This window comes from Rattus rattus, chromosome X (assembly GCF_011064425.1).
Source record: "Rattus rattus isolate New Zealand chromosome X, Rrattus_CSIRO_v1, whole genome shotgun sequence".
In the NCBI taxonomy this organism is placed as follows: domain Eukaryota; kingdom Metazoa; phylum Chordata; class Mammalia; order Rodentia; family Muridae; genus Rattus; species Rattus rattus.
The window spans coordinates 36,558,974-36,580,175 of NC_046172.1; the positions used below are offsets into that span (position 1 = coordinate 36,558,974).

Sequence of the window (21,202 nt, forward strand, 5' to 3'; positions counted from 1 at the left end):
TATACATGGACCGACCCTGGACTCTGACCTCATAGATAGCAATGAATAGCCTAGTAAGAGCACCAGTGGAAGGGGAAGCCCTGGGTCCTGCTAAGACTGAACCCCCAGTGAACTAGACTGTTGGGGGAGGGGCGCAATGGGGGAGGGTTGGGAGGGAACACCCACCCAAGGAAGGGGAGGGAGGGATGTTTGCCCGAAACCGGAAAGGAATAACACTCGAAATGTATATAAAGAAAAATACTCAAGTTAATAAAAAATACAAAAAAAAAAAAAAAGAAATCTTCTCTTGGCCTGGAAAAAGAGAGCCACCTTGTTATGATGTGTCCTATGAAGTATCCCATGTAGCCAAAACCTAAGGGCCACTCTTGGGAGCTAAGAATAATCCCTGGGTGATAAGCAGGAAGAAAATGAAACCCTAATAATATAGCCTCAATGAAATTTATTCTACAACTGACTTAAATGAACATGGAAGCAGATTTTCCCCTATTTTAAGATTAATGGATGGAACTAGAAAACATCATCCTGAGTGAGGTAACCCAATCACAAAAGAACACACATGGTATGCACTCACTGATAAGTGGATATTAGCCCAAAAGCTCGAATTATCCAAAATACAATCCACAAACAACAGGAAGCTCAAGAAGAAGGGAGACCAAAGTGTGGATCCTTCAGTCCTTCTTAACAGGGGGAACAAAAATATTCATAGGAGGAGAAATGGAGACAAAGTTTGGAGCACAGACTGAACAAATGGCCATTCACTGCTTGCCCCACCTGGGGATCCAGCCCATATACATACAGCCACCAAATCTAGACAATATTGATGAAGCCAAGAAGTGCATGCTGACAGGAGCCTGATATAGCTGTCTCCTGAGAGGCTCAGCCAGAATGAGACAAATACAGAGGTGGATGATAGCAGCAAACCACTGAACTGAGAACGGGGTCCAACTGAAGGAGTTAGAGAAAGGATTGAAGGGGCTAAAGGGACTTGCAACCCCATAAGAACAACAATGCCAACCAACCAGAGCTCCACCTGGTTGGCTAAAGCACCATCCAAAGAGTACACATGGACAGACCCATGGCTCCAGCTGCATATGTAGCAGAGAATGGCCTTGTTGGGCACCAGTGGGAGGAGAAGCCCTTGGTCCTGCCAAAGCTGAACCCCCCAGTGTAGGGGAATGTCAGGACAGGGAGCAGGAAGTGGTGGATGGATGGGTGGGGAAACACCCTCATAGATGAAGGGGGAGGGGATGGGATAGGGGGTTTATGGATGGGAAACTGGGAAAAGGGATAACATTTGAAATGTAAATTAAAAATACCCAATAAAAATTTTGAAAACAAAAGATTCTCTTTTGAAAATTTGGCCCTGCTGGCAGCTGACTGGCTTGTAAAACAATAATCTGCAGAATAGTGTCTGAATCTAGTATCTGGATTCCAAGCTCACAGAAAATGGGAAATAATAAGTGCTTTTCTATGTCTCTGGGATTGTGGTTATTTGTATCAATCCTAATTTAAATTTAGATCCAGACCAAGCAAAAAAGAAACTTGGAAATTTTAAATAAAATATAAAAGCAACTAATAACCAAGAGAGAATAATTATAGAAACACTTCTCTTGATATTTAAATTTAGATATAAATATAAATATAAACAAATATAAAATACTATATTTCCAAATCTAACTTGTTCTTTTTTGTAAGTATTGGCATGTCACTGAAGAACAAATACTTTATTGAGTGTCAATATTTTGCTTTGACTATGCCTTTAATTGGTCAGCTTGTACAGGTTGTTTGACCTCTCAGGATACACATTTGGGAAGATTGAACAAAAAGTTTCAGTTGTATTCATTGAAATTCTATGACTATGAGAATTTCAGCAATTGGAAGCTTTATTGGCAAGATGGGTGTTATCAGTAATTGTCAGGACCTATATATTTAGATGCAATAATTTGGAAGGTAAGATGTTTTGAATGCAGTAAGCTTTAAATTAGTAATTTTAACTCACAAGAAGGTCTTAGGGATTTTTACTTTTATTACTTTTTCAGGAAGTCCAAGTGTAACATGTTGTATGTTTGTGATGCAAAATAAATTAGCAGAACCAAGCTGCGAAATCCATAAGCATTGTATTTGGCATTTAAATCACAGCATGTCGGACTGACCCTGGACTCTGACCTCATAGGTAGCAATGAATATCCTAGTAAGAGCACCAGTGGAAGGGGAAGCCTTGGGTCCTGCTAAGACTGAACCCCCAGTGAACTAGATTGTTGGGGGGAGGGCGGCAAGGGGGGGAGGATGGGGAGGGGAACAGCCATAAAGAAGGGGAGGGGGAGGGATTAGGGGGATGTTTGCCCGGAAACCGGGAAAGGGAATAACACTCGAAATGTAAATAAGAAATACTCAAGTTAATAAAAAAAAAATACAAAAAAAAATCACAGCATGTCCTCGTGATTGTTGACAATGTGGATGGCTTAATGTAGGCATGATTATGAAATGATTATTTCATTTTGCTTTGCCTTTTTCTCTCCACTATCTTATTTTGAAACACAGATAGATTACAAGGGTATTTGGTGGATTGAGATGAATTAGTTTATGTGATTTTTATTTCTTTACATCTACAGTTCATTCTTGAAGATATTCGAAAGTCTTTTCTAGACCTAAACCTAATTTTGACATCATATAGAAATTTATTATCTGCTGTCACCTGAGTTTTGATTTTAGCCATTCTCACTGGTGTGAGGTGAAATCTCAGGGTTGTTTTTGATTTGCATTAAGCTTTATGACTAAAGATGTTGAACATTTCTTAGGTGTTTCTGCCATTCGCATTCCTCAGCTGTGAATTTTTTATTAGCCTGAACCCCATTTTTTAATAGGGTTATTTGTCTCCCTGCAGTCTAACTTCTTGAGTTCTTTGTATATTTTAGATATAAGCCCTCTATAAGTTGTAGGATTGGTAAAGATCTTTTCCCAATCTGTTGATTGCCATTTTGTACTAACAACAGTGTCCTTTGCCTTACAGAAGCTTTGTAGTTTTATGAGATCCCATTTGTCGATACTTGATCTTAGAGCATAAGCCATTGGTGTTTTGTTCAGGAAATTTTTCCAGTGCCATGTGTTCAAGATTCTTCCCCACTCTTTTTCTTCTATTAGTTTTGAGGTATCTGGTTTGATGTGGAGGTCCTTGATCCAATTTGGACTTACCGCTTTGTACAGGGTGATGAGAATGGATCATCTGCATTCTTCTTACATGTTGACCTCCAGTTGAACCAGCACCATTTGCTGAAAATGCTATCTTTTTTTCCATTGGATGGTTTTGGCCTTTGTCAAAAATCAAGTGACCAGGGTGTGGGTCATTTCTGTCTTCTAATTCTATTCCACTAGTCTATCTGCCTGTCTCTGTACCAATACCATACAGTTTTTATCACTATTGTGTGAGTTCAGGGATAGTGATTACCCCTTTATTACTCCTTTTATTGTTGATGATAGTTTTAGCTGTATGTTAAGTCCATTTTATCTATGACTTCAGTCTGTCTATGCCTTTGTTTAATTTCTGTTTCCAAGATCTGTCCATGCTGGGAAATCTCCACTATTATTGTGTGAGGCAATGTGTGCTTTTGAGCTAGTAAGGTTTCTTTATATGTAAGTAAGCCCTTGCATTTGGAGCATAGATATTTAAGATTGAGAGTTCATCTTGGTGGATTTTTCCTTTGATGAATATAAAGTGTCCTTCCTTATTTTTTTTGATGACTTTTAGTTGAAAATCGATTTTATTCCATGGCTACTCCAGCTTGCTTCTTCAGACCATTTGTTTGGAAAGTTGTTTTCCAGCTTTACCCTATATAGTCTGTCTTTGTCTCTGAGGTGTGTTTCTGTAGGCAGCAAAATGCTGGTCCTCATTGTACATCCAGTTTGTTAATCTGTGGCTTTTTTTTTTGGGAATTGAGTCCATTGATGTTGAGAGATATTAAGGAATAGTGATTGTTGTTTCCTGTTTTCTTCGTATTTGGAGGTGAGATTATGTTTGTCTGCATGATGTTCTTAACACTGAGTCATCTCTCCAGCTGTGATAATTTCTTAATTTATCTAAGTTTTGTATTTTATACACTTTTAAATTAATATTTTTGTATAGAAGTGAAAAGTGAAAGCTGCTTTTGGTTAAGCTTTCTGTTTTACTTAGTAATCCTGGAGTTTTGTTTTGTTTGATTTTGTTTTGTTTTTTAATATAAAAATATTTTTGATTTACTTGTTCCAGTAAATTCTGAAGCATAACTGAGCAGTACTATAGTTATTTGTAAAAACAAAAATATTTCAAGAAACTCAATCCCATCTGTGGTTTGTATTTAGTTCATTGATACATTTCTATTTAAAAATATAATAAGCAAAATGTTATGTAATATTATCAGATAAATTCAGAGGTAGTGAAAGAATATTATATTTTGTTATTGGTTAATCAGATGAGCTTATTTTGTTTTTTATTGGATATTTTTATTTACATTTCAAATGTTATCCCCCATTTCCTGGTTTCCCATCCATAAACCCCCTATCCCATCCCCACTCCCTCTTCTTCTATGAGGGTGTTCCCTCTCCCCAACCACCCACCCCTTCCTGCCTCCCTGCCCTGACATTCCCCTACACTGGGGGGTCCAGCCATCGCAGAACCAAGGGCTTCTCCTCCCATTGGTACACAACAAGGCCATCTTCTGCTACATATGCAGCCAGAGCCATGGGTCTGTCCTTGTGTACACTTTGGATGGTGATTTAGTCCCTGTGTAATGTTCTGGCTGAGCCTCTCAGGAGACAGCTATATCAGGTTCCTGTCAGTACTTCTTGGCTCCATCAATATTGTCTGGGTTTGGTGGCTGTATGTATATGGACTGGATTCCCAGGTGGGGAAGTTTCTGAATGGTCATCCTTCAGTCTCTGCTCCAAACTTTGTCTCCGTATCTCCTCTTATGAATATTTTTGTTCCCCCTTCTAAGAAGGACTCAAGCATCCACACTTTGTTCATCCATCTTTTTGAGTTTCATGTAGTCTGTGGATTGTATCTTGGGTAATCCAAGCTTTTGGGCTTTGTGACTTTTCTAAAGTGACTAAAATGTTGCCTTTAAAATCATACTATAATAAATATGTTATGCCCAGATCTTTTGCACTTCAGATTTTATATATTAAAATAAACAAGCTGATTCACAGGAACATATATGTACTGTAAGATTATAAACTATTAGTTATATTAGTTCACATTTGGCATTAATATAAACTACTCCATAGAAAGACAACCTAAAACCATTTACTTTTAAATTGTCCCTCGTCCTAACTTGTCTTTCCCACTGTTATTCAGGCCTTAATTCTTTTTCAGGACATTGGGTAGCTTATGACAATCCAAAAAGATAGCCATAATTTTTGTCATTGTATATTCCCTTTAGATTTTTGAGAGAATGCTGAGAATGCTGAATCTTAACGACTAAATCATCAGGGAGCATCAACCTTTCATTTCCTTTGATACATAGTTTAAGAAGTTTTTATTCTTCCTTTAAAACTAAAGAAAGAGATCCTTTGGAGTGAATATCGGAAAAAATGTCCTTTACACAGTTTTGTCTTAAGGTTTTGTAAAAAGATATATTCCAAGGACTAGCATAACTTGTAATACACCCATAGATGTGGTTTAATTTTATTATACTATCTTTTTTAGTTGTTTTCTGACACATCTAATGTAGCTCAAGCAATACAAAATGAAGTTTATTAAAAACAAGTTAATAATTAATAATGTACAACCAATAATTAAGAATTCAGATTGTTCTACCAAATCTGCAATCATGGCTTATCTTTTAGTCTAATTCTCACATCTGTTCATCTGACTATACTAATACCTCCTTTGGAAGATAGAATGATAGTGAGAATGAATATGAAGTAATTTTCATTGTGCTAAATATATGTAGGCACTCTACACATAATTTCTGCTAGCAATAATATTAAGTAAGAATTAAAATGTATTACCCCATTCTATTATTTTTCTAAAATACAGTCTTCGGTGGTGTTAATATGATTGAGTTTTAACATTACAATTTAAGCCTGGTGTGATGGTTCACAAGTTTATTACAACACCTGGGCAGGCTGACAAAGTAGAAAGGATTCATTTTAGCTCACCATTCTAGATTCCAGTCCATCATTGTGGAGAAATTCACAGCAGCTACAGTTTGATGGATCTGGCATTCTCACATCCACCATCATAAACAGCAATGGATACATAAATGGTAGTGCTCAACAAGCACCAATCTCATACAGTCCAGGACACCCTGTCCAGGGATAATGCCGCCATAATGAACAGATCATCCCACTGCAATTAATGTAGTCAAGACAATCCAAACAAGCATGCCTTGGGCCTATATCTCAGGTGGTTCTAGATTGTCACACTTACAATTAACACTAAGCATTGTTTGTGAGTAGAAGTTTATCATTTTATCCAAAGCACGAAGACCTTATTATCAGAGAGAGAAGAGTGAAATTGTCATGATTGTTGTGCAACTGAAGTGGCTGCTGTGATTATTATTCATTATAAGTCAGTTTTGGAATTAAGAATAGTGTATTAATTCACCTCATGTTTAAGGACTGAGGACTTTATAGGTAAGAAAAACAATAGGTAAGACAAATATTTGTTTACTATCATTGGATAGTAGCTATATTTGGCTGTTTTAAAATACATCAGCATATTTTAATTTATAAACCTTATAAGTCAGTTTTCATTGCATCATATAATTTTCTATCTGAAGAAAACAGCCCTAAGGATAGAACTTGCTTACAGACAAAGTCATTGTCAGTGTGATAATTACTACATCTATCCTCATATCATGCCTATTTTTTTTCTTTAGGTATCAGTGTTGTGTGACCAATGTTTGTCTTTAGGAGTTGATAATTAGAGTGCAATCTTGAGAAACAAATGCAAAAATAATGAGTCTCATTATAGAGACAAGCTTAGCTTGACAGCTTGACAGAGGGCAGGTGAGGCCAGAAAGACAACGAGAATCACCTTCCAGGTAGACTAATGCAATAACCACAGAACAACTAAAATACAGTGGAGAAAGAATATTATACCTTGCTTCCCATAAAAATATTTAATTCTTTTACTAAAGAAAAAACTTCTTATATTACCTTCTGCTTATTCTTAGCATACATAGTTATGTTTGCAATTTTAACGTGTGAGTGATAAGTGGAGTACAGGGGAAATTAGATATGATTGGAATATTAAAGGTTTTTGCCTCAGAGGGGTTCAGGATAAGTTAACTTTCTGACTGGTTGTACAAGGGAGAAGAAATAGATGAGCTGTTGCAAGCTATGCCTTATGGAAGTGGGAAGTTCTATACAAAGGTAAACTTGCTCCAGAAAGTCGAGAAAAATGCAAGGAGAATTAACCAAGTAAACTTGTGATACATCTTTCCCACAGCTAAAGAGATCCATACACTCCAGTAAGAACGGTGAAGGCCTTCAAGATTCTAAATGAAAATGACCCCACCCAAGTCGGGAACAAGTCAGCGTCATCAGACAGCCAAGTGGCAGAGAGCCAGTCTCCTGGCCATATGTTTTAAAGTGACTCCAAGAGGAGCTTTTCTTTTCTTTTCTGATCATTAAATAAAGGACATCTGGATTTAATATTATTGAGAATTTAGTTAAATACAACTTTAATTAAATTGGACCTAAATATCAATGGGTTCTTGGATTATCAAAATTGTTAGGGAATACTTTAGGCATGATGTTTCAAATAATATAAATAATATATAACTATACCTTGCTTTAACATCCAAACACACAGTTCATATATCTATAACTTAAAAATATAGATGCATTTGGTGTATTATGTTTACCTAATGACCTTTTATATAAGAAGTTTAAAGATTCAAATGCTAGGTGATATTCTTTAACTGTATATTCTTCCCTCCTTAAAAGGTCATGATAGGGGCTAAAAATATGGCTCAGGGATTAAGAGTAAGTTTAGTTTCCAGCACCCATATTGAGTAGTTCACATGTTGCAATCCAGCTATAGAAGTATCTGATGCCTCTGAGGGCATCAGCATTATGTATACACACATTTAATTAAAAATAAAACAAAATGGTAAAAATATAATAAATGGTGATTTGTATGTTACTTGCAACATCTGTTTACCATAACTTTTCTCTTTCACTTCCAGTGTAAAACTCTTTCTGGGGTCTGTGACCACATCATATCCCTGTCGTCAGATCCTCTGGTTTCACAGTCTGCTCACCTTGAAGTGATTCAGCTGGCAAATATCAAACCAAGTGAAGGGCTGGTAAGGAATGCCATGTTTATCAAGCCATCACCCATCAGCACACAGCAAGTAATGTGGGCAAAGAAGTGGCCTCCAAATGTAAACATCTATACATTTCCACAGAGACTCATCCTTCTTTTCATTTCCTAGAGAAATCAAGGTAGTGGGAGAGTGTCGAAAAATAACCTTTAAAAGACAGATCCATAAAAATAGAGAGAAGCAAAAATGGTAACTCCTCAATTATCCTATTTAATCGGGTCATCATTACTTGCATTTTTTTTTCATCAATTAAAATTCCTTAGCTTAAAAACTTTTAAGAGTTTTACAGTAAGCACAATGTTACCTGCCAAGTAGGTATTTTCTTTGTTCATTTTACTTTGATTTATTCTGGTTTTAATAGATCTTCTTTCTCCTTAGGTAGGTAGTTAAAGCCACATTTTGTGTGTGAGTGCTTTTGAGGTCTATGTATAAGAGTACATGTGCGTCCAGGCAGGCATGACTCATGTTGGGCTCATGTTGGGGCCAGGTTTTAACATGGGGTGATCTCAATTGCTTTCTCTTTTGTTAATACAAGAGTATCTTACTAAATAGCCCTGCAGCTCAACAGGCTGACTAGCCAGCAAGCACCTCGGTACCTCCTGTTTCTCCTGACAGTTGATTGCAGTCAAGTTCCATCATGGCTGACATGCTATGTGTGTGCTGGGGATGAAAACCCAAATCTTTATACTTACTTATCAAGTACTTTATCCACTGAGCCATCTCCCAAGAAACTATGTTTATGAAGTGCATCCATTCCTTCTTTCATATGTATTATAAGAATTGAATAACCAACTGGAAATCACTACCACTAGACTAACATTGATGAACTGTATTTATAAATTTTTATATTAATTATTTGAGCTTTTCAAATATACATTTAGAAAGGAAGTATATAACATTGATAAGCATGAGGAAGACACGGCCCACTAAACAGAAAGCAGCTGGAAAGCATCTACCTGCAATGTACTTATTATACATTAGGTTCATCCTATGGTGTTCTAACCTTTGTTCCCATAAATAGTAATATTCTAGAAAATAGGAATCTTGGAAACGAATATACACTTAATGATCTCTAAGTAAATTTTAACTGTTTATGTGTCTTTTTCATACACATGTATGCATGTCTTTACTGATATATTTGTAACTATTTCAGAGAGGAAAACCTTTATTGATCACCAGTGATGTTTAGTTTGAGGCCAACCATGTATTCTATACAAGGATTTCTCCTGTTAGTTGGCTAATTCTGGGTGTCGATAGTTCCTAGTGGTTTTGGTTTGTTTGTTGTTTTTTGTTTTTTGTTTTGGATTTTATGAGTGGTTTCATGAGAAGATGAAAATCAAATATAGCATCATGATTGCATGACATCAGACTAAGTTGTAAGTATTATATCTAATATTGACTTGTTTCTAAGCTTGTTTTTTTAATATTTGTAAGCTTGTATGAAGAAACCTTTATGATTTAGAAATTTAATTATACCACTTCCCACCCTTATCTGAAGTTTACTTTCTGTGGTTTCAACTAACATGATCATCTGCAGTCCTAAAATATTAAATGGAAATACCAGAAATAAACAATTGTTACATTTGAAATTGCATATTATTCTGAGTAGTGTGATTAAAATCTCATGGCAACATATATGGGACATGAATAATCTTTTTGTTTAGCTTAGTTATACTATATATGATACTAACTCAGTGACTACATAATTGCTATTGAGATTATTAAATTGAAAGTCATGATATCAAAAGAGCTTCACTTAATCAAGACTTATCTAATTTTCAATAAATATCCCCAATTTGCATAGTGGTGCTAATAAATCAGATATGCTAAGGAAAAATAATAAAATGTTTTTATAACTGATAAAATGAAAATATTTGATACTTTGGAGAAAGAAATTACATTTATACAACCATTATATCAATATATTATCATAATTATTCTATTTTCTATTAGGTATTTTAATCTTGTGTAACTTATAAATGAAAATTCATCATAATTATGATTATGTAAATAAAATAATACATAAACATAGACATACAGTGTTTGATCCTGTTCTTACTTGTAGATATATATCATAGGTTTTTGGAACACACCTGCATGAGGGGACGACCTTTACAAAAGTAGTTTTAATTTTTTAAAATAAAAACATTCTTCAGTGCATAACACTATTTTTTTCTTCATCTCCTCTTAACTTATTTTCAATGAAAGATGTTCATAGCATAATGTATACAATAAAAAATATGAGCTAATACAGCATTAGATTAGATTAGTTTTTTGGGAATCTGAATTAAATTTTCCTACTAATTTGCACCAGAAGCATGGGCAGCAATAGGCATATGAAGTGAGCTGGACTTTCAGAACAATTTCTTTTCTCTATGAATATATCACCCTGAAGAGATCTTTTTCTTTTTAACTTAAGGTAGGTTTGTATCGACTTTTTAGAATAGACATAAACTTAAAATGGTAGGAACCACAAATCTAAATAGTTTGGAAAACAACTTTCAGGGAAAGGGAAAAAAATCAATTAGTAGTTAAGGTGGGTGGTAGAAAGACTTTCCATTTGCCTTGTATTTTCTTTGAGGCCCTATACAGGAAACATTAATTTTCTCACTCTGCAAGTAAGAACAGAACCACAGAATTTTAAAAATTATTTTGAATTAAATAATAACCAAGCAGGACTTTATGAGGTAAATCTAAATAAAATATATCTGGCATTTTCAAAATTATCTTATACCCAAACTTGGAATTACTAAAGGTATGTGTGAGCAGCTCAAAGGGATATTTTTAAGTGTGAAGTTGCTTACAGAACCTCATGTGCGAAGAACAGTGAGCAATGCATCAATTGAATTGATTTGCATGGAGACAAAAAAATCTAAAAAATCTTATGTTGACTATAAATGGAAAGAATTAAGGGTGACTTATAATTCATATCAAATTTGCAAAAGATTAGAGGCTTTACATGAGTTATTCAAGATGCTGTTTTAAAATGCACTCACTTTTGAATAACCTTCATATGTCACGTTTAAAATAAAACAGTTTGAGAATCAATCAGCACATGCTTAAATGTCTAAAAGGCAAAGGCGTGGGAAAGACTGAAAACAAATGTACTTAGTTATAATTAAGTCACGATTTGCTTTAAAAAAATACTTAGAAAATTGAAGGCTAGGGAAGTGAGATCTATTAGAACATTTGAAAATTGGATGACAGAAAAGATGAGTTGAACAGAGGGGCCTATAGGCATCATTCCAGAAGCTTCTTGGCAGAAGGCTTCCTTATCTAGTGCGGTGCATGAACTATCGACAAATGTGCCTTATTTTACTGTTTTGATTGTGAGACTTTGGCTATTATTGCTTAGCTGGTACTTGATTTGAGCAAGCTGAGTAGGGGAGAAGGAGCTGTTAAAAATTGACTCCTAAAGGAAAACAAAAAGAAAAAAAATTAACAGAGATAGTTTTAATTAAATATGAGCCCAGTAGTCATCACATTTTCAGAAAAAAAAACAATGACATTTGAATATGTTTCTTTACCTTGGTGATAGCTACATCACATAGACTTTCATAAAATAAATAAAATATATTTAAAACACGCCCAGGCACACTGTAATAAGTATTAGTGATGACTGCGATGGATGGATGGATGGATGGACAGGCAGACAGAAACTTTTGGAGGATGTTGTTGATGACATTTTTCTAGTGCAAACAATGGCTTGTTGAAGGTTTGCTGCTGTTTCTCCCTTTCTTTACTGACAATATTCTAATCTAAAAATCTAAAATAATAGTATTTACCTTTTACAAATATTTTACCTATTTTTTGATTTGTTATTAGCTAAGGTAGAAGTGTTAGCACCAATCATTCTCTTTTATGTTTTCAATATTATAATATTTGCATTCCAATAAGTAATGAGATAGATATTAATGCAAAAGTGTATATGTCATACGCCATCACCAGTATAATGTTGAAGATTGCCATATTGTTATGGTCAAATTTTCCATACTTTTGTTTGAGTTATTTATTATATATTAAACTGTGAACTTTTATTTAAGAAACTAGAGTTCACTGGTAAACAACTATTTTAAACGTGCTTTCATTTTATTTCCCATTTAGAGCCCTATGTTCAACAGTTTTTGGCACTATTAGCTTTTCATGTATGACATTTTGAAATGACTTTAAAATTAAAGGAACTACCTTGTCATTTCTTGGTCATCGTAAACCATTAACTTTTCTGCTTCATTTTTCTTTTATCTTTTCACTGAAAGCATGGGTACATTTCGGTATCTAATTATATGACAAATATAAAGGTATGAGAAAATAATATAGTAATTGATTTCATTATAAAAATGTTCAATGTATACTTTTCTGCACATATTTTGTTGGTTATTGTTAAATCTCTTGTGTATCAGACAAGGAATAAGAAAAATATAAAATACTACAAATACTACAAAATAAAGGAGACAAATACAAGATGCTAAATATAACAAAACAAACTTATTACTGTTTCACCTCCAGCTAATTACAGATAGAATATCTCTATTGATAGCTACTTTAAATTGTAAAATTATAGAGGTATAGTAGGTGAATAACACATATACACAAGTTGACTATGTAATATATAGTAAGAATTTTAGAAAAATAGAACTATGTTCAGTATATTGAAATACCATGCTGAATTTTATGTCCTTAGGACAATTTAACTTGACAAGAACTGACTTGATTGAGTATAGGCTTCTTTAGATAGCCTTTAGAAACCAGAACATTTATATAGTATTTTTTTTTACCAGTTTTAAGGCAGCGTTTTTAACTTACGAATAAAATTATATTATATTATATTAAATTTGAAAATATGTCTGTTGCTTCACTTTTACTGATCCTGTCTTTTTCTTAGGGTATGTATATTAAATCCACATATGATGGCCTCCATGTAATTACGGGAACCACAGAAAATGTAAGTATTAAAATATTTTCAATTTACATATGTGTGTATTTCACATGATTGAAGTTAAATGTTGACTACAATAGCATATGATCACTGTATCTAAAAATACATACTAAGATTCTAGATGAATTAAAATTTTTCTCATTTAATTTAATTTAGAATAGTTAATTAGAGAAATTCAGATATTTTCTTTTGATCATTAAACCCCTTTTTAAAAAATTTTTTTAATCATTTTTGTAGTCCAGTCATTCTATCCCCCTCCCGTCCACCCTCTGACTGTTCCTCATCCTATATCTCCTCCACCCTCTCCAAGAGAATGTCTCTACTCCCACTCCATCAGACCTCTCCACTTCTGGGGCCTCCAGTCTCTTGAGGGTTAGGTGCATCTTCTCTGACTGAACCCAGACCCAGGAGTCCTCTGCTGTATGTGTTGGAGGCCTCATATCAGCTGGTGTATGCTGCCTGGTTGGTGACTCAGTGTCTGAGAGATCTCAGGGATCCATGTTAATTAAGACTGCTGGTCCTCCTATAGGGTTGCCCTTATCCTCAGCTTCTTTCAACTTTTCCCTAATTCAACCAGAGGGGTCACGAGCTTCTGTCCATTGGTTGGGTGCAAATATCTGCATCTGACTCTTTGAACTGCTTGTTGTAAGCACACCATAGCCTCAATAATAGTGTCACGCCTTGGGGCATCCCCTTGAGCTGAATCCCAATTTGGGCCTGTCACTGGACCTCCTTTCCCTCATGCTCTTCACCATTTTGTCCCTGCAGTTCCTTCAGACAGGAACAATTCTGGATTAGAGCTTTTCATTGTGGGATGGCAACCCCATCTTTCTACTTCATGTTCTGTCCGTCCACTGGAAGGTAGACTCAACATGCCCCCCCTCCTATAAAGCACTTCATCCAAGGTCCCTCCCTTTGAGTCCTGAGAGTCTCTCAGCACCTGTCTTTGGTACATCGTAGAGGGTCCCCCACCTCCTACCTCCTGAGGTTGCCTGTTTCCATTCTTTCTGCTGGCCCTCAGGGCTTCAGTCCTGTTCCCCCTCCTAATACCTGATCTTGTTCCCCTTTTTACCTCCCCTTACCGTCTCCCACCCAAATCCCTCCCTCCCTGTGCCCTCTGTGATTGCTTTCTTTTGCCTCCCAATTCCAATTGAGGCATCCTCACTTGGGCCCTTTGGCTTGTTAACCTTCTTGAGTTCTGTGAATTGTATCCTGGGTATTCCGTACTTTTTCGGCTAATATCCACTTACTAGTGAGTACATACTATGTGGGTCTGAGCTAACTCACTTGGGATGATAATTTCTAGTTCCATCCATTTGCCCATAAAACTCATGATGTCCTTGTTCTTAATAGCTTAGTAGTTTTTCATAATGTAAATAAACCACCCAAACTTACGGGTCACAATGAAAGCAGTACTAAGAGGAAAATTTATAGCACCAAGTGCCCTGGTAAAGAAACTGGAGAGAGCATACATTAGCAGCTTAACGGCACACCTGAGAACTCTAGAATAAAAGGAAGCAAACACACCCAAGAGAAGTAGACAGCAGGAAATAGTCCAACTCCTGGCTGAAATCAACCAAATAAAAAGAAAGAGAAAGATACAAAGAATCAACAAAACCAAAAGCTGGTTCTTTGAACAAGATAGATAAACCCCTAGCCAAACTAACTAAAGGGCCCAGAGACAGTATCCAAATTAACAAAATCAGAAATGAAAAGGGAGACATAAAGGAAACTGAGGAAATTCAAACTATCATCAGATCCTACTACAAAAGCCTATACTCAACAAAACTGGAAAATCTAGATGAAATTGATAGTTTTCTAGACAGATGCCACATCCCAAAGATGGGATGTTTATCAAGAGCAGATAAACTATCTAAACAGGCTCATATCCCCTAAGGAAATAGAGGTCATTAAAAACCTCCCAACAACAACAACAAAAAATGCCCAGGTCCAGATGGGTTTAGTGCAGAATTCTACCAGACATTCACAGAAGACCTCATACCACTGTTCCTCAAACTATTCCACAAAATAGAAAGAAAAAAGGACCACCACCTAATTCATTCTATGAAACCACAATTACTCTGATACCTAAAGCCCACAAAGAGAACTTCAGACCAATTTTGCTTATGAATGTCAATGCAAAATTACTCAATAAAATGCTCAAAAACCGAGTCCAAGAACAAATCAAAACCATCATTCAACATGATCAAATAGGCTTCATCCCAGGGATGCAAGGTTGGTCCAATATACAAAAATCCATTAACAAAATATTATCTTATCTTGAATTTTAGCCTATGGCAATTATTTTGTGGGCTAAAATATTGTTCCCGTAAGGTAGTGTGGTTTCAAGTCTTCTATGCTTTCAAAATAATTAGAAATAGGAAATGAGTTTATAAAAAAAAATTAACTATCCTTATGATATGCTGTGTTTGTGGTAAAGTGCTTGGAGCACAAAGATAAGCACCTGAATGTGGATCCCCAGCCTCCACAGAAAAGCCAGCTACCACAGAGGACATCAGTAACACCAGTGCTGGGAGAACAGGCAGGGACATCAGTAACACCAGTGCTGGGAGAGCAGGCAGGGATATCTCTGAGGCTTGCTGGCCAGTCAGTATTGCTAATCCATGAGATCCAGTTCACTTAGAGAAACTGTCTCCAACAGCAAGGTGGTGGGGTCACCAAGAGCGCTCAGCAGGTAGAGATGTTTGCTACCAGGCCAGAGAGGTTAAGTTCATTCCCTGGGACTAGTGCAGTAAGTAAATAAGAAGAACTAACTTCTTAAGGTTGTCCACTGAACTCCTCAGGCATGTCATGACGTGTGTATGCTTCTGCCCCCATACACACGCATACAAAGTAAATGTAAAAATAAAAATTTAAGAGGCATGTAAGATGGATCAGTGGGTAAAGGTACTTCCACAAAGCATGATCTGATTTCTATCCCTGGAAGCCACATTGTAAACTAGGTGACTCACAAAGTTTGTTCTCATTTCCACACATGCCACCATGACCCAAACTTGCCCACAGAAGAATGAATGAATAAAAAATGTTCCCTGATGTTTTTAATTAATTATTTTATTTATTTCCATTCCAGAGGTTGGTTCCCCTCCTGATCTACCCTGTAACAGTTCATTCTACGTCCCATCCCCTTTGCCTCTGAGAGAGTCCTCGCCTTTCCCCGAAAGCCAGGCATCCTTCTTTCCTGGGATCTCAAGTCTCTACAGGATTAGGCATGTCCTCTCCCAATGAGGCCAGACAAGGCAGGCCTCTGCTACATATGTAGCTGGACAGGTGCATGTATACTCTTTAGGTGATGGCTTAGTCCCTGGGAGCTCTGAGGTGTCCCAGTTAGTCGACACTGTTGTCATTATGGGGTTACAATCCCCTTCAGTTCCTTCAATCCTTCCCCTAGCACTTCCATAAGGGTCCCTGACCTCAGTCTAAAAAAACAGAAAAAAATAAAGTGGCGAAACAATTTGAGGAAGATTCCTGAGGTCAACCTGTGGCCTAGACACATGTGTGAACACACACACACACACACACACACACACCATATAAACATAAAACAAATAGCACAAAATAGAAACCACTTTTAGAGTATATCCCATTTCTGGTTATCAAAGGCAGCATTTTATTTTCTGGATTCTCTCACCATACTAATTTTTGTTGTTTTTTTAATAAATGCTACTGAGTAGTAACAGAGACTGAGCAAATGATTTTAATAGATTAATATTTTATAGAAATCCATCTAAAGAGTCAATATACAAGAGTTTATTGTCATATAGAGATGCCTAAAATGCACACAATTGTTAATCAGTGTCAACTAGAAAAAGAAGTCTATAAAATCTATTATAACACATGGAGGATTAAAAAGTTTCAATTACAAATCTCACTTTAGTTTCCTTTATACATTTTAAATTTTATAAATATTAAGTTCTAAATTGGATTTATTTTTTGTTTTGTGTTAAGAGAGTAAAGTTATGGAATTGTCATGGTCTATAGTGTTGACATTTTGTTTCATTTACTGTAGTTTGTCAAACAATTGTATTACATAGAACAGCACGCACTTGGGATTAGATAATTGGAGAGAATGTTATATAATGCAGACTTCACCTAATTGCTCTTTGTTTTAATTTTCTTTTCTGTATTTATTTGGCTTTATTAAGAGTGAAATAAGTTATCAACTTAATTATCAGGCTTCAAAGTTTAACGCTAATTATGTGCATATACTTGAAACTATTGATCCATTTATCTTAATACAGATTTTTTATATTAAATGGGAAACGCCTCAGTGAAGCTGTGAAAGTATTGTAAAATATACATATACATATACATTTTTACATTTTTATTGAAGTATTTTCTTCATACAATACTTCTCAACCTTCAAACTCCTCACCTTTTCTTTCTCCTAGTTCTTTCTGTTTGTTGGTTTTGTTTTTGCTGTTTTTAATTTGTTTATGAAAGATACTTTCAAACCTGTTACCTAGTAGTACTTGGCAGGGTGTTCTTGATTAGGTTTGTCGAGTTTAGGGGCAAGTATTATTGCCCTTCAATGCCTTCAGAAAGTTGTATTTGTTTTCTAGTAGAAATATCTATGATTTTGCATTTAATTTGTCACTACCTATACACAGAATGCAAGCCATGTGTTACCTATCGGTAAGCATATCATAATAATTACTTGAAGGTTCTGATTAATTTTTTAAAATCTAATTAAAGAGATGGATTTTGTAATGTTTCCAGAGAAAAGAAAAGGCTGCTAATCTTAATATCATTTCGTTTATGTTAAATTCAGTCACCTGCAGATCGGTGCAAGAAAATCCACGCTGGGGATGAAGTGATTCAAGTCAATCATCAGACTGTGGTATGTATAATTACCTTAAGAGTCAGTGGGAGGCAAGAGTTAAAGATTTGCTAAACCCTTAAAATGATGCCAGTGAAATTAAACACCAGTGTTTTATGTGAGATAATTGAATAACTTAAAAAATGAATAATTACTTTTCTGAATTGGTTGATGGAATGTAACGCATGACTATTTAAATCTTGGGAATATTGGTAGGTACAATTTTCACTATATATTATATATATATATCTGATAAACGTACATTCATTATCTGTTGGAACACTGACTTATTCATTAATTGTGGAGGATTTGGGCATAATTTATGCACATTTTTGTAAAAATTATATACTTCAGTAGCTGAATTGGTTCTTGGTTTGCCAAGAGGAACTATAGTTTTACATCTAAAATATTACGTTAACTAAATTCAGAAAGCTTTCTTGTCCTATATAGTTCATAAATCTGTTCACAGAACAATGAATGGTAGCCTGTGATAGATGTGAAGACAAATTTTCAACGATGTAAGAAATGAATGGCATTAATTTCTGGTTATTTCATATGCTTCAGATAGTTCACTTTATTTCTTCTCTTTGGCAAACATAAAGTCTGATGTTGAAGTTTGAAATTAAAATAATCTGAGATTATCAATATAATAATCTTCATCTTTAGAAGTGTAGGATTTTAAAAAAACAAACATGTTGCTCCATTTACTAACTTTGGGATTATTGATCATTTCCTGTTCATGCCATTGAACTGACTTCACTTTTGCATGTCCCTAGTGACCATTTGGGAAGACTTTTTTTCTTCAGGAAAGTTTAGAATGGTTCCTAATGTTCATGAAAGTTAGAATGTTTCTTCAGTGAGTTCATTGTCTACCTGGTATAAAAGTGGATAACAAATTTAAGATGCGATATATTGTTGTATGGCTGGTACTTAACAATAAAGTACTAATACTATTCAGTGGGGTTTTTTTTTCTATGCCTGTTAACTATATTTTTGCACTATAAAAAATATTCAAAGTGGTTGTCCTTTTGGACATTTCTGGACCCATCGAATAAGAATTTGGGCAAGGGGAGAAAGCACCTATTCCAGTACACTGGCAGCTTTTCCCTCTGTTCTGTTCATATTGTTTCCTACTTGACCAGAGACATTTACAAGTAGACTTTCTCTTGTATTGTTTCTGTGTGAAATTCTATCTATAGAATTAGAGTTAGGGACGGAAGTTAGTTTCTAGTAAAAACAGAACATTGTTTAAAGAGTATTCCTTATGGAATAAATCTAACATTCATTAAATGAATATTAAGGTCTAAATATTTACAGATGAACTAATAAAATCTGTATGAAATGGTGACATTTAAAGGCTATGAGAATATGCATACACATTTTCATCACAGGAATCATTACAAATTTTTGAAAGCTGCACAGAATGAGTATTGGGGGAAATAGTTCTAGTTTGTGCTCTAAAATTTTCTTACAGCCTGAAGTGACTAATATTATCAGAGTAGTTTTCCTTTCTAGAAATATTAACTATAACTGAAACTTGACATGTAACTGTAAATACAAATATCATGTCACATATTTTATATTTTATTTATTCTTTGTAATAAATCCTACAGAAAAGCTGCTGTGTGTGGAAATTGAGACTTAGAAAAAGTATTTAATTCATCAACATCTTATAACTTTGTGACTTTAAGACCCAGACTCTTTTTTCAATCTTATTGTACCTTTCTACAGTTTCAACTTAAAAACTGTCAAAGGAGTAAGAATCTTAATAAGTTAATAATCATGTGAGTAAATCTCAAGGTTCAGTGAGACATTCAAAGGGGCCTTGTATTAGGAAAGAGGAGAGATAGTGAGAATTTAAATAACTGGAGTAGTGAATCAATTTTACTGAAATTTGAATTAAGTTTGAAGCTCATCTTTGCTGCCATTTCTCACTAAGCTCGTTTCTTTCAGGTAGACTGAATAAGTAAAATGCCTCTCAGAGTATTCGTACACATTAGAAACTTGATAACAATTGACCTTTCCTCTCTTCTATCCTTATACGTAATTCTGTAGGTGGACCTCTAGGAGTTCTTTTTCATGGTAGACTGCTATTATAGCTAACAAATGGGTCTTGGATTAAAACAGAAAAAGGAAGCTATATTGAGATTGCAAAAGTAACCTTGTTTAATAATGTAATTAGTTACCAGATTTTCTTGTGTTGAAATAAAAGGAATTTTGTGCATGATTTTTTTAATTTAATGTAAACTACCCTTTCCTCTGTTTTATTGTTGCCTATATTATTGTCTGTATAGTGAGAGTAGAATAATAAATTATCTAAGTTTTCATATTGCTAAAGCATGGATAGGTGGATGAATTCTTGGAAGTGTGATTTATTTGTGGTCTCCAATTGCCTTTCTGGCCTCTATAGCCATTAAAATGGAGAGTGGTACTTGGCTATGATGGTGCAGTAAATAGTGTAATAGACTTAAACTTTGTAATAAATGACTAAATTCATTAATTAATTTGCTAGAATGATATTATGGGAATTAGTCTATACCATTCCAGATTCAACAATTAGGAAAAGATGATGCTACATCTTAGTGTTTATACTATATCAGTAGTTTTCTGCAATTTTACAACCTTACCACTGCAGGTTATATTGTACAATATAAAAATCTTCATATTTTATATGAATTTCATTGAAAAACAATTTTAAATATTTCTATGATGGTCAATGAAAGATAAATGAATAACAGGGCCAGTTGAATGCCATTAGTATAAATGGCTGGTATGGTTCATCTACTTAATAGCAACTGACTTTCTTACCTCTCTTACCTATTTAGCATGTCCAACTAGATGTGTGTGATTCTCCTATGTTCTTTTATTAAATTATATATTTTGTTACTTGAGATGAACCTAGAAGTTACATGTCCATTTTCATGTTGCTATATTCTTCATTATAAGCCTTTAAGCTTTTCACATCAGCATACTTCTGTGGCTGAGAAACTGACTGCCAGATAGGAAGAAGAGCAAAATCATGAATGTCCACGCAAAGCAGAATGATTCCCATTACATGTCCTCCCTGCCACTGAAGATCAACTTCTGAAAGGCTGCTGAAAGACACCCCCAGATTCATTC

At 35.0% G+C, this 21,202-nt stretch overlaps 1 protein-coding gene across 1 annotated transcript in view; it reads left to right on the forward strand.

Annotated features, from left to right (window-relative positions):
- The window catches only part of Cnksr2 (connector enhancer of kinase suppressor of Ras 2), a 227,289-nt gene that overhangs the window by 97,482 nt on the left and 108,605 nt on the right, over positions 1-21,202 (forward strand). The window contains 3 exon segments of the mRNA XM_032889343.1: positions 8,172-8,291; positions 13,192-13,251; positions 18,035-18,103. Coding sequence (XP_032745234.1) covers positions 8,172-8,291; positions 13,192-13,251; positions 18,035-18,103 — 249 coding nt within the window.